The sequence below is a fragment of the Gallus gallus genome, chromosome 9 (assembly GCF_016699485.2).
Source record: "Gallus gallus isolate bGalGal1 chromosome 9, bGalGal1.mat.broiler.GRCg7b, whole genome shotgun sequence".
NCBI lineage: Eukaryota > Metazoa > Chordata > Aves > Galliformes > Phasianidae > Gallus > Gallus gallus.
Genome location: NC_052540.1, coordinates 939,789 through 953,608, shown reverse-complemented (window position 1 = coordinate 953,608; position 13,820 = coordinate 939,789). Strand labels below are relative to the sequence as shown.

The window sequence follows — 13,820 nt, the reverse complement described above, 5'->3', positions numbered from 1 at the left end:
CAGTAGTCACATGAGAGAAGAGGCCGACCCCCAGATCACTACTACAGGCCACTGTTAAAGAGAGCAATAAGGTCTCCCCCGAGCCTCCTCTTCTCCAGACTGAACAATCCCAGCTCCTTCAGCTGCTCCTCATAAGGCCTGTGCTCCAGACCCCTCACCAGCTTTGTTGTCCTCCTCTGGACACGCTCCAGGGCCTCAATGTCTTTCTTACAGTGAGGGGCCCAAAACTGGACACAGTACTCGAGGTGCGGCCTCACCAGTGCTGAGTACAGGGGGATAATTACTTCCCTGTTCCTGCTGGCCACACTATTTCTGATACAAGCCAGGATTCCATTGGCCTTCTTGGCCACCTGGGCACACTGCTGGCTCATGTTCAGTCTAGCGTCAATCAATGCCCCCAGGTCCATTTCCTCTACACAGTCTTCCAGCCACTCTGCCCCAAGCCTGTAGCGTTGCCTGGGGTTATTGTGGCCAAAGTGCAGGACCCGGCATTTGGTCTTGTTGAATCCCATCCCATTAGCTTCAGCCCAGCTATCCAGCCTATCCAGATCCCTCTGTAGGGCCTCGCTACCCTCAGGCAGATCAACACTTCCAGCCAGCTTGGTGTCATCTGCAAACTTACTGAGGGTGCACTCAATGCCCTCATCCAGGTAACTACAGCATATATCAAAATCACAGCTTCATTACACTGAACATCACCATGTTTGTATTGTAAGAGACAGCTCCTCTCCTGTACGTAGTGTGTATGGGAACTGTATAATCACGGCCTGAATCTCTGATTGACCACCTGAGGTGAGCACTGAGTCAGCTGCAGGGGCACAGGTGAATGCAATTTCACCTGAGTGACTGGAAGGGGTGGAACCAGGCTCCTAGTCCCCATTTAAGGGCTGACTCCCAAGGACGAAGGATCTCTATCTGGAGATCACCCCTCTTGGAGCCCTTCTGTGAGCCCTGGACATGGGTAAGCTCTTTATTTCATTGCTCCTTTGTAAACGTGATAATCTCTCTGGTCCTATACCTATTTATCTTACAATCTGTTTGCCATACAGTAGTGTATATAACATGGGAGATGATGTATGAAAAAGTTTGAATGTTGTCATTATATTGCAAACTAGGAACTAGGGAACAAGAAACCTGGAAATGTCAAATTGTTCAAACTCACAGATTAAATCTGTAATGGACAGGAAGTGAAGTGAAGCCAAATGTCCTAAAAATGCAGATCTATTCTTTACCTGTTTCATTACATCAAAATCAAATAAATAGTGATGTGGATTGGAGCACAATCTAAATAATGTCACCATTTACTGGTTAGATTGATCCAGAGCCACAGCTGCAGGTGGTAACAGCACGTGCACCCAGCACTAAGCTGTAACGTGGAGCTATGTATCAGTTGCTGCTGAAAATGATCACTCTAGGAGAAAGTGAGCAGGGTCACTACCTTTGCATATCTCTGCAATTTCAGAGACTAGTATTAAATCCCATTTTCACAGCCAAATTACTTGGATGGAGGAAGAGAAAAAAGATGTCTCCTTGGTACTCTGAGTCAGTAAAGGAATTGGAGGGCCCTATGCACGAAAGGAAGTCAGCAGGCTACTCAAGTCACCCTTCTAAAGGTGGATGAGGTCATTCCTAAAAGTACCATGTCCAGTAACATTGGCACTCACATAGATTTTGTGCTGCTGGTGGCGGATGAGGAGGTTATGCACCATGCCTGCTTCGTGGAGATCCCCAAGACGGATCATGTCTTCCACCCCTTGTGCAGTGGATGGGTCCATTGGGCGAACCATGTGCATGTTCCGAGCTGTGATCCAGTGCTCCTGAAAAAGGAAAGGCAGCATTTTAATGGGTTAGTCTCTTTATTTAGACGCAAATAAAGGAGAATGCCATGTTAGACCAGAATGATTTTGAGTTCACATTAAATGCAGTATACTCTAACAAACAGCTGACTGAACTACATCAATCAAGAGGTGTGTTGCTCCACAGGACCAGATGATAGAAAACCCTAGACAAAGCCATTCAGATGGGTTCCAGACATCAGAGAATCAGAGAATGACCTGGGTTGGAAGGGACCTTAAAGATCATCCACTTCCAATCCCAGCTGTAGGCAAGGTTGCCCCCCACCAGATCAGGCTGCCCAGGGCCCCCCTCAGCCTGCCCTTGGGAAACTCCAGGATTGGAGCATCCACAGCTTCTCTGGGCAGCCTGTGCTGGGGCCTCACTGCCTCTGAGTAAAAAGTTTCCCCCTAACATCTAATCTAAATATCCCCTTCTTTAGTTAAAACCATTCCCCTTGATTATAAGCTCCCTTTTAAGTACTGGAAGGCTGCAATGAAGTCGCCCCATGAGGTCTCTTGTACACATCCAATCTCATTGGGTGGTCTTGGACTTGCTTGCCCTTACAGTGGGAGAGATTTTGCTCTCCTGATCCCCACCTAAATGTTCAGGTGAGAGATGTGGGAAGCCTGACATCACCTATGTTCACAGTGCAGTTCTGTCAGACTGTTACTGCCAGAACACGTTTGAAGTAGGAATGAAACTGCTGCCTTTAGTGGGATCATGATTTTTATCAAATTTTGGGGTTAGAGCTTGTCTGTTTCCTGCTTTTAGCTACCTGGTGATAACTGCTACCTCAAGAAGCGCTAAATCTTCATACTGTTGGGATCTCTGGTTACTATCAGCCTATTCTGGCCTTATTTTTATATTACTACTTTCTGTTTATCCTACCAGCCATTATCAAAGTCAGACTGTCTAGATGCTTCAGTCTGATCCAGTATAGCTTTTCTTCTGTACTTTCTACTTTTGATTTTTATGTTCATTATTTACAGGAAGTTACAGGGTAGCCCACCTTGCCTTCATCATCCTCCAGCAGGATCCGTCCTGAGTCAGAGTCCTTCACAACTGCCCCAATAGGGACATTAAATTCACTGTGTGGCTGAGCTTCCAGCCACACATGATCACCCTGGGGAGAAAAAAATCCAGTGTCAAGTAAAGTGACATACTAGATGCAATGTAGTTCACATGCATTCATTTCTTGGTCTTAATTTACTATTGCTTTCTATTGTTATTTAACCGGACAAGTTCTTACTGCTTGCAGGCAGTACAACTTAATGGTTTTAGCACTGGGACCTCAGCTCCACACCTGCCATGGAGCATGACTTTGGCCAAGTCAGGCCCAGTTGTCTGAGTTAACACCTTTTACAAGGGCAGTGATTGCACAGCTCCACTACCTCCCAGAGGCTGTGGGGTGTACAGTGAATGCTGACAAGGTGCCTTGGCATCCTCACATTAGCTATGGTATTCTTTCAGAAGAGATGCTTGAAAACAAAGACAGTACCAGGTGAGAAAAGGATGAACAGACTGGGTGCCTGCTCTGCTGTCCTCTGCTGGAGGAAAGGTGTGAGCTATGGCTGGCCATTCCTAGGAATGAGCACCACCTTGATGTTGCCTGCACTACTGCCTGTTAGTACTCCCAGACCTCAGGAGTACCTTCTCTTGCTCCAGACACTAATTCAGATTGAAACAAAAATTTACTGCAGTTCCTAGAATGAAAATGGAACAAAGCTGTATGCTGGATCTTCAGTGGGCATGAACTGGCTTATGCCTGCTGAGAAGCTGGTGTTCCAGCTGAGTTTGTTGATTACAACAAACATTTTATTTATTTTACTGCATTCTCACCATAGCATTACTGTCAAAGTTTCAAGTTTTTTTACTGAAAAAATATTTATTTTTTTCCTCTTAAAATAGTTAATGGACTTCCATTTAAAACCAAACATCTATAAGTGTCACATAAGGTTACGAAGAACATTCAAGTGCTCTGATTTGCACTTAATAAAACTACAGAGGTAATCTGCACTTTCAGTGCCACACCTTGTGACAGAGGTCACCAGCACAGCCAGGCTAGCCCAACAAGGCATGGTGCCATTGTATTTTCAGTCTGGACTGATACCTTATACTTTTTTTGATACTGGGTTATTTCTGCTTTTCTTTTTGAGATGAATAAGGATGTTGAAGTCTTTTTCTCTTCTTCAGGCCTCAGGCTAATCAGTAAATCATAGCAAAGAATTGGACTTACCTTTCTGTAAATGACCATTATGTCTCAGATCACTGTATGCAACCTGCAGTCCCAAGAACAACACAATATTAGGTCAGAAAAGGGCTCACGCTTTTATTAGAACAGGCAGTAGAATGAAGATACTTTCTTGTAAAGAGTAATAGCAAAATGCCTTAAAGTCATGCTGCCTATTGATTGTATTAAAATGAAATAGGTCATAATAACCTACACCAACTCTAGAAACAATGAAGCCATCTAGTCAAAGCAAAAATCTGCAGATCTGGTGTGGTGGTCTGCTCTGAGTTCTACCGCATCAGCCCAGAGATGCTTGCAACTCCAAAGAAGTCAACGTGCATAGTACCCTCAGTCGTGTATTAAGCATGTTTACTGCCTGAACTGCAAGTTTAGATCACAAATCAAAAGACCCCACAATGCAATGTGATTCATTGCACAGTAGGGTTTCTTTGGTTTGCTGAACCAGCAGTTCAGTTCCTACAAGTTGTTGGCCCAGTGACATGGTGAATTCATGCTCTCCTAAGCTTCTTGGATCCCTTGGAGAATCCCAGCTTGAACATTCCACCATTTAGAAAATAACATCTACACTTAACTGTCCTTGGTTGGACTGAGAGCGGTTGCCATGAAGGCATGAGCAGCAAAATGAGGAACTGGAGAGAACCACAATAAAACTGGAAGCTCGCTATCAAAAAGAATAGTGAAATGTCTAGTGGCCAGAAGTCTACACCACTGTTGCTTAAGGGGTGATATTGTTTAGGCTGTGTTCCTTAGAACAACCAGGGAACCAAAATCTTTAGTAGCTGCTTCCTCATAGGCTACAGGAGCTGAATTTAGGGATCGACTCCAGGACTGTGGTTTGCTCCCATTCTTGTTATGGCATGAAGGCCTTTTACTGTGTCTGGGAAATTGCTGGCAAAGGCTCTTCACGCAGTTCACTTCTGAAGTTTGCAGAGTGTGAAAGATTTCAGCTGAGAATAATTTTAAATTATTGTAGTCTCAGCTGAGACTGCATTTAAAAACCTGAAGTTATCTCTCACCACTCATGTGCAGACCTACACAGTTCACATGAAGGACACTGAGAAATGAATTAAAACATAAATGTTGACCATATTATTTTAGTGGCTGCTAATGGTGAACTGTCTTTCAAACTTCCACTGTGCAGACAGTACTGAATAAAACCCCAGTAACTGCTGAAAACTCTTTGCAATATCTCGAGGATGGCATATTCCCTCACTCTCCAGTATATTAGGAAAAGTTTATTCTCCAAAAGAGAGGTCAGGTGCTGGAATGTGCTGCCCAGGGAGGTGGTGAAGTCACTGTCCCTGGAGGTGTTCAAGAAACATTTAGATGTTGTGCTAAGACATATGGTTTAATGGCAAATATTGGTGACAGGGGGACGGTTGGACTGGATGATCTTGGAGGTCTTTTCCAACCTTGATGATTCTTTGATTCTATATCACAGATTGGGAAGCACTCCTCTGTAGCAGAGCGCGCACCTTAAGCATACGCATATGGCTCTATTAAACGTAAGCTGGGTGAGGTCATGTCTGCTGATCTTGTGCTAAGCAGTGAGTCACAGAGCGGAGTTCCTCCTGCTGGGACCTGTGCATCTCAGAAACAGCATGGGTACAGCCACAGAACTGCAGCATAGGCCTAATAATAACTTGATTTCATTTATCCTTTCTTCTTCTGCTTGTTGCTGTTGGCTCCAGCTCACTGCAAAGTGAGATAGGTCCATCTCCCAACCAAAAGGTAAAGTTTATTTTTCCCTGTTCTCTCTTCCTGCTAGCAAGAGTCTTTCCTGCACGTAAGGTGGTAGAATAATCTGTGATTGAATGGCTGCTGTGCGCCCAGGTCTCCACAACCTCATATCATAACCTTCCAACAGCTGTGCGGCCCACTCTGCTCCTTTCATCTCTATAAAGGACCTCTTCCTCTACCACACATCTGAGGTTCAACTCAAAGTTCCTAATGAAATGTATGCAATAAGCAAACTGCTAACCTTGGACTAAATAATTCCATTTCTACTCTTTTTTGATCTATTATTGCTGTCATTTCTATAGCATATATCTGAAGCAAATTTTACAACTTCCTGCTTGGATGATGCTCATTGAAGACACTGAATATATACATCCCCTCTGTACATTCCCATTTGATGGCAAACCTCCTGTAAAGCATTTCACAAGACAAGTGAACGCTACAGGACAAGGAACCAATCTTTGGTAGTTATTCTAGGCAGGTCCATGATCTCCTGGAATACCTGCTCCAATTTTTTCTCAACACTCAAATTCAAATTTCTTATTTTCTCATTCATTTAGAGCAGTCGTTTTGTTCTGGCCCCAGATTAAACTTGTCTAGATGTTGGACAGGTTTTCTGGAAAGTTTGAGGAAAAACAAGGAAACCATGAATTAACTGAGTTGGAAGTTGTTGGGTATTTTTTTTGTCTTTGCTATACAAATAATCATCAAAATTCTGAGATAATTCATAAATCAATTCAATGAAGCCCATGAGATTTCTTCTCTCTATCACTTGTAAAGGCTTTAAAATCTCATGGGTAAAAATTATATTAACTATTTACATCTCTGTGTAATATTGTGCACACATTTTATGAGAGCTACACAGATTTCATTATTTTTCTGACTTAGTATTTTCAGCCATTTAATGCTCTGTCTCTATCTTGTTGTGAAGCTATAAAGGTTTCTGCAATTTATAAATTTACCTCTTGTTTAAATTACTAGAAAAGTGTTTTAAGCCACCACTTTGATTTTGGAAATTCATGCTGTTGAAAAACAAAAACCATCATTAAAATACACGTAATGAAATGAAGTTTGGGGAAGACATTGTTTTCTTCTTCTTGATTCAATAAACTTTTACATTCAGTGTTAGAAGAAAACTTTGTAGTGAGAGAATGAGGGCTCATTTTATCATTTGCTTTCCTGTAGCTGCCAACTTTACTTACCTGTGTTATCTGGGAAGTTACAAATAGCTTCCTTAAGTTACAGCCTTAGCTAAAATTGATCGCTGCATAAAGCACCTTTTGTTCAGACTAAACAGAAGGAGCAATTTTAGCTCTATGTGCAAGACAGTGCCGCTGCGTGTATCACATCCATGTCCTAAGCACTAGGAGGGCTGCTATAGTAGCAAAGTGGAAACGAGAAGTGCTTGGCAAGCAGCATGCCCTGTTTGTGGCTGAAAAGGTCTATGCAGTAGCATGGATTGAACAAGTTTCTAAGCAAGTCCAGAACAATGTACCACTTCCAAATAACCACAAAATGCATTAAAAATAACCAGTTATCAAAATTACAAAATGTCTTGTGATCCCAAGGAGAAAAATAAATGGAAACTTCAAGAGATGGCAGACTACTGCTCTAAAAGTCCCATGCTACCATGTTTTAAAGCAGAAATTTTAACTGCAGTCTTCACATGTGACCCAGTAACAGGAAGAACAACATGATGTGGCAAATGGAGGACCTTCAACTGCTGTGTCCCCAGCACAGGGCCTGGTGACTACATTCAGAATTCCCTGTGAGACCAGGGCTACCTCCAGAGACCATCTGCAACTAAGATAATCCTGAATTTTGGTGCACAACATCTACAAAAAACTTAGCAATGCAGTGTTTTTTCATAGAATCATAGAATGGCCTGGGTTGAAAAGGATCATCTAGTTTTAACACCCCTGCTATGTGCAGGGTTGCCAACCACCAGACCAGGCTGCCCAAATCTCCCCAACCTAAATCTCCCCTGTCTCAGTTTAAAACCATTCCCCCTTGTCCTATCACTATTCACCCTCGTAAACAGCCATTCCCTCTCCTGTTTGAATGTTTCCTTCAAATTTTGGAAGGCCATAATGAGATCACCCCAGAGCCTTCTCTTTCCCAAGCTGAACAAGCCCAGTTCCCTCAACCTTTCTTCATAGAAGAGACTTTTTTTCTGTCTTCTCTTTCAAGAAATAAATTCCATCTTTCCTGATCAGTTTTCTTATGGCCACATCCTCATGTCTTTACTCACGATTCGGCAACTGGATCTGTGCACTAACCTCAGGGTGTGGTGACCTGCAACATGAGCAAAGCAAGGTGGTACAGGAGCACAGTGTGTAGCCAACAGGTGGGCCATGGTCAGCCACAGGGACTCACAATCACTAGCTAGTTTCTAACTGAGCCAGAAATGAGAATACTGCAGTGAGGTTGAAATGTCTGCCCGGAACAGAGAGGGAGTGGTGCAAGCCAATATGGAGAACGGCTGTGCTGGATCAGGTCAGGGCACATCTGCCTCCAGACCCACAAGTAGGTGTATGGGGTAGAGATCCTCTATAATCCCAGGGTATGTAGATTCAGCACTGAAAATGCTTATTCCGAGTCATAACTGAGCACCCCCCTCCTGCCTGAGTGGCAGCCTTCCCGCAACACCTGGCTCTTCTGCTGCTTTTCTTTCCAAAGCAACGCAGTAGCAAACCGACCTGCATCCCAAGGGATGGAAAATTACCTCTCCTGAAGAAATCTTCACTGTATGGCTTCAGCAGTTTAGTTCCTCGTTTTTCATAAGCTTGGGAGTAAGAAGGAAAGGGAAGGTGAAACTGGCATTGGTGCCAGGAAAGGTTCCCTTGCTGAGTGCCACTTGTCTACTGCACAAAGGAGGAAATAGCTGAAGCACGGTTATTTATTGCAGGACTTTGCCCCCAGTTCAGCATATTGTCATTTCCAAGTCAGGCGTTCCAGTAAGCAGGACAGCTGATTCTTGCCTGGGTGAACCTTAAACTTCAATCTCTCCTCTGTGCTTGAATCCCTTCAGATTTCTGGAAACCACTCCCAATAGGAAACCCTTAAGCATCTGATCTTAGCTGCTCCATCACCAGTGACTTCCCTCTGCATGATTCTGTTAGGTCAGTGGAAATTGGACTCTCATCTCTCATCCCTCCCTTTGGTTTTGTACAGCTGCTTCTGCAAGGTCAGAAAATACACATCAGTTGCTGTAGTGTGGGGACTGTGTTTCACGGTACCTACAGTTGAAGGTGAAAAGAGCTCATGGAACTGAACTGAAATACCAGTGGTCACACACCCATCTAAAGGGACTGGGATTTCTTGTCTGTTTTAAGTCATCCTGGTTTTGTTCTCATTAGCTGATCACCTACCAAACACTCTGTCCCTGTGTTACAGCACAGTGCAAGTTAACTTTCTGTATGTTAACTCCACTTCTTTCTTTCCAAGGGAGGATAGGACAGCTCTGAGTTCCCTGCTTTCTAGTTGCTCCGAACATACTGTCAGTAGCCCTCTGCCCTTCAGTATGCCATTAATTTCCAGCCCAAGATGTGATGTCCAGGAAAGAAAGAGAAAGGCAGTATGCCTGCAGTGGGGAAGATGCAGGGTTCCTCCAGCTATGGCAAGCACCTGGGAGTATGGCAGATTTCATCCTTGAACTTCAGGCCCAAGCACCGGGGATGAGGCTTTTTACAGATCCCTTAAACTAATTGTATAACCTTCCCTCAAACTCTTTGCACATCAGTGGTTTGCCTCACTACACACTAATGCAGGTGACTTTTATCAAATTGAGAATGTGCAGCAACTGTGAATATATGCTGGTATACCTAGTGCTTATTTTCTTGTTTCCTAGGTTTAATTAGCCACAATGTGTAATAGGAGAGGTAAGAAGAAGCTTCCATGTCTTGGGACTCCTGCTGTAGTTCCACATGGGAATCAGAGGTCAGAATTCATGCACAGTGATAAAGAATTGGGAGTAATTTCTGTTACACATTACATATCTGCGTTACATATTTGTATTTTAACGTTAGCCTCCTCTATTTCTGCTATAAAACTTAAACAAATAAACCTGGGATTATTTAAGTTTTATAGCACAAATAGAGTATAGGCCCTTAGGGCTCAGAGGCTTTCAGAGAGAGGCAGGAAACTACAAAGCAGAGTTCTCTTAACTGTGCAAGTCATTCTTAAGGATTTTGTCTCAAGATGGTTCTTCAGCAGACTTTTATTTTAGTAATGTACGTGCTCTATGTGAACAATAAAATCTCCTCAAGAAGCATTGAATTTTTAGATGTAGGTCAAATATCAGAAAATCAAAGTAAGCACCTTTGGACTGCCAAGGTAGATGTCTAAAACAAAAGCTTTTTGTGCAATTAGACTGCAGGAAAACAGACAGACAGACAAACATGCCATATGTTTCTTCAACAAATGAAGCATACTTGCTGAAATTCCAAATGCAGCTTGTTTTGGGGCAGAGAATCACATTCTAAAATAGAATATTTTCAATGCTTGTGACCAAGACACAGTGGCAGTGTTCTTTTCTATTTCAGAGGGAACCAAAGTATTCCTGTACTAGCTGAATATGTAAACATGTATGAGATGGGACCATGAGGAACTCAAGCTGCCCTGAAGGAAAGCACAACTCATAGTGCCATCACTGAAATACCTATTAGAAAGGAGATGGATTTCCACAGTTAAGTCTAGATGTACTCAAGTGACTCAAACAAATGCTGAAGGAGCAGCAACTTGATCTCCCAAGCAGAAGCAGCCTAACTTCTTAATAAAGCACGTGTGAGAGCTGGGCAGGCAGCTTGCTGCAGGCTTCTCCAGCAGAAGCGCTGGAGCTCATGTTTGAGTCACAGTATCAGGAGGTATCAGGTGTCAGGAGTTTGCCAGGGGCAAGCAACTGTTTACTAATGAAGACAGTTTGGCAAGGGACCCTGCGAGGCACAGGCACATTTGTAGCTGCAGGTAGGTGTAGCAGAGGCACTGGAGTAATTTGTAGCATGCTCATAAATAATGCAGTGTGAAATGCATTAATTAAAATTGGATAATCCCTAGTGAAATTAATTCTGCTGTTGTGCAGAACAATAGGTCTACCCAGACAGACGTGTTAACAGAACTGCCTCTTCCTGACAGCTTCCTAATTAAGGGATTGATGCCAGGATCAAAGGGTTTAATTTGCACATGTTACTCCCTCTCACATTTCCTCTCCAGCCAAATCAAAGCATTCTCGTCATTTCCACATCACCCAGTCTTAGATGCCAAGCATAATTTTACATTAAACTAATTGTTTTTATGCTGTTTCTGAGGGGATTGGATATAACAGTTTCCAGGTTAAACAGTTCATTTGAAAGCTCTCCTGTCTATAGTAACCGCCTCCCTCTAAGCAGATTTGTAGCTGTAAGTCACTGATGTCCATTAACTCTGAAGGGCATGCTGCGGAGAACAAAGCAAACTAAAGAAGTACATACCAGAAAAGGATTTTTCAAGTGCATCCCTTGATTGTCTTGAGCATTCTGTCCTTCAGGGGAAGGCTTATTTCATTCCAGGCAGTTCGTGATGCTGGACTGAGGCAAACTGGTGAGGCACTTGGATCTGTGGCATTACACACCTCCACACACGCCAAGTGGGTGCTGCTTACTCTGCTTGCTAGAAGACAGGTCACTCTCCTGCACTGTGCAATCCCATTATGGTCTGAGTGTCACTCCATCCCTCCTTTTGGGATGCAGCCAAGAAGGTATTAAAAGAGTACGTTACAGGTCACTAAGTGCCAAGTTCTGGCTCGTGGAGGACAAAGACAAGCACATGCAAGCTTGCACGCTAGTGCACACACACACATTGGCTGCAGCCCTGCTGTCAAAGCTGACGTCCAGTTATTCACTGCTACTGAGATAAGGAGGTTGCATGATACAGACTCACCCTCCCCGGTGTGATGCATGTGGGGATGTCACAGCACCATGCTTGCGGTTAGCTTTCCTTTCTGAGAGATGGGAAATGTAGGGAGGAAAGTCTGCTCACTTTCAGCAAATGCAGAAATTATTTATTTTCTCACCCCTGCAGCCTCATTGCAGCTGGAATTTGGGACAATGGCTTGACATCACCGCAGGACATGACATATTCATAAATGTCTAATTTTCAGGGATGGTTACTATCATACTCTGATCCTGCTTTACCTGGTGGGTTTCCATGTTTCCTAGGCACTCCAGTACTATTTCCCAGTACCTCAGAGCACAGTCAATCTATTTTTTGTTAGTTTCTATTTATGTTTCTCCTCCTTAATTTCTATTATTTTACTCCCAACTTTTTATTTCCTACTTTAGTGCTTTGTCTGCAGAGACCTTCATTTATTGTGTCGTTATGAGTTGGATTGAAGTCATCATACAGCTTTCTATTCAATATCTTTATGGAAGTCAGATAAGTGAAACAGTAGGAGCCTCCCATCATACACAGGCACACGTGCCTCCTCCTAGAAAAGATCTCAGTGAAACCACACACTGCAAAGAACTAAAAGCAGTAAGAGTCACATCAGAGAAGGGAAAAAAGGCATAATACCATTAAGGACACAATTCTGAGGAGAGTTAAAAGACCTTTGAGACCATCTGGAAAAGAGCTGTGAAGAAAGAGACCTTCTCTTTATGCTTCATGTACACAGATTTTCAGGGGAAAAAGAAAAGGGGGGGAGAAAGATTTTTGCATTTTTGCTAATATAGGATTGCATCAAAGAAATATTTGACTCCACTGGCAATTTATCCTTCTAAGTGAAACATAGAAGATTCTGTCACTTTGAGCAATGCCTTAGATCAGACAGTTTAGCTGTACTTAGCATGGTAGAATGAACTTCATGCATTGTACTGTGTTTGCTTTTGGGGTGTATGTGTTAACAGAGGCTTAACCTCTCTACCATCCACTCTGAAGTGCTTCTAGCACAGAAGAAGTGATGACTCATTTACGTGTCAGACCAGAGATCTCAGCTTACTGAACTGTGACGTCCCTGAACAAGAAAGGAACATCAAATCATAAAAATCACCGTTATTAGAACCCTGTACCCTCTGAGAGAATGAAGATATTTGGCACAGAACAAGAAAAGAAGATGAGCACCACATGGATTTATTAGGCTTTCCATTTTAAAACACTCTATCAATGACAGAAGTCATACCTTGAAATCCTTGAGCTTTGGCACGCCAAATAACTGAATCATGCACCTGCTCTGAGTACAGAGGCCACTAAAACAGAACACAGCAATTCCTGATGAAGACATGGATCTATCTGCCTGTTTATTCCGGAAGTCGGCAACTCAAAGAGGCATTCGAGGCTAACTTTCAGTTGATGCTGAAGGCTAAATGTGGAGGCACCACCCACGCGTGAGCTGGGTTGAACCACAGCTTCAGATGGGGCGGTGAGACCTAATTCCATCGAGACAACTGCTTCTCATTCCCACCGCTGGCCTGCAGCACGCTGAGAGCTGCCAGCACCCACACACCTGCTTGCTTGGGGTTTTCTCCTCCTGCCATCTGGGAGAGATTCACGTTGCTTCTCACTGTCATCATTTGCAGGGAGCAGATACATTCATCCATTTCCTAGGTGGTACAATCTTTATTACTGAAGGCAATGGATGAAGCTGGGGGGCTCCCATATGTGACAGGCAGAAAGGACACCCCGGGCTCCCAGTCCATTCTAGGTGTGTAGGCAGTCATTCAACATCTATTTTTGGGCTCTTGGAAGCTCCCACAGTGCTCATACATGGAATTACCGTTATTAAAATAACTCATTTCTTTACAGCTACTCATTGATGTAAGGGCTCAGCTTTTTATTATTATTATTATTTTCCTCACAGGCTTCTTCAGTTTCCTCACAACTTGAGTCACTGGACTACAACTATGTTCCAGAAGACCACGCCAGCAAGAAGTCACTTTTCCTGTCCTATAGCCTTGGGATTGGTTGGGGCCCGATCTGCCCCGCCCAATGGCAGGGGGAATCCTCAGGCTGCATAAAGCAGAGA

The 13,820-nt window shown here is 43.4% G+C and overlaps 1 protein-coding gene across 2 annotated transcripts in view; it reads right to left on the bottom strand.

Moving 5' to 3' along the window:
- The window catches only part of MYO7B (myosin VIIB), a 51,617-nt gene extending 42,930 nt beyond the window's left edge, over window positions 1–8,687 (bottom strand). For both annotated transcript variants that reach the window (XM_015277186.4, XM_015277187.4), the window contains exons 1-4: window positions 8,550–8,687; window positions 4,073–4,115; window positions 2,846–2,959; window positions 1,665–1,817 (exon numbers count right to left, since the gene is read on the bottom strand). In XM_015277186.4, the coding sequence (XP_015132672.2) occupies window positions 1,665–1,817; window positions 2,846–2,959; window positions 4,073–4,090 (285 nt within the window). In that variant the 5' untranslated portion in view covers window positions 4,091–4,115; window positions 8,550–8,687. The remainder of the gene's footprint in view (window positions 1–1,664; window positions 1,818–2,845; window positions 2,960–4,072; window positions 4,116–8,549) is intronic.
- Window positions 8,688–13,820: the final 5,133 nt, after the last annotated feature.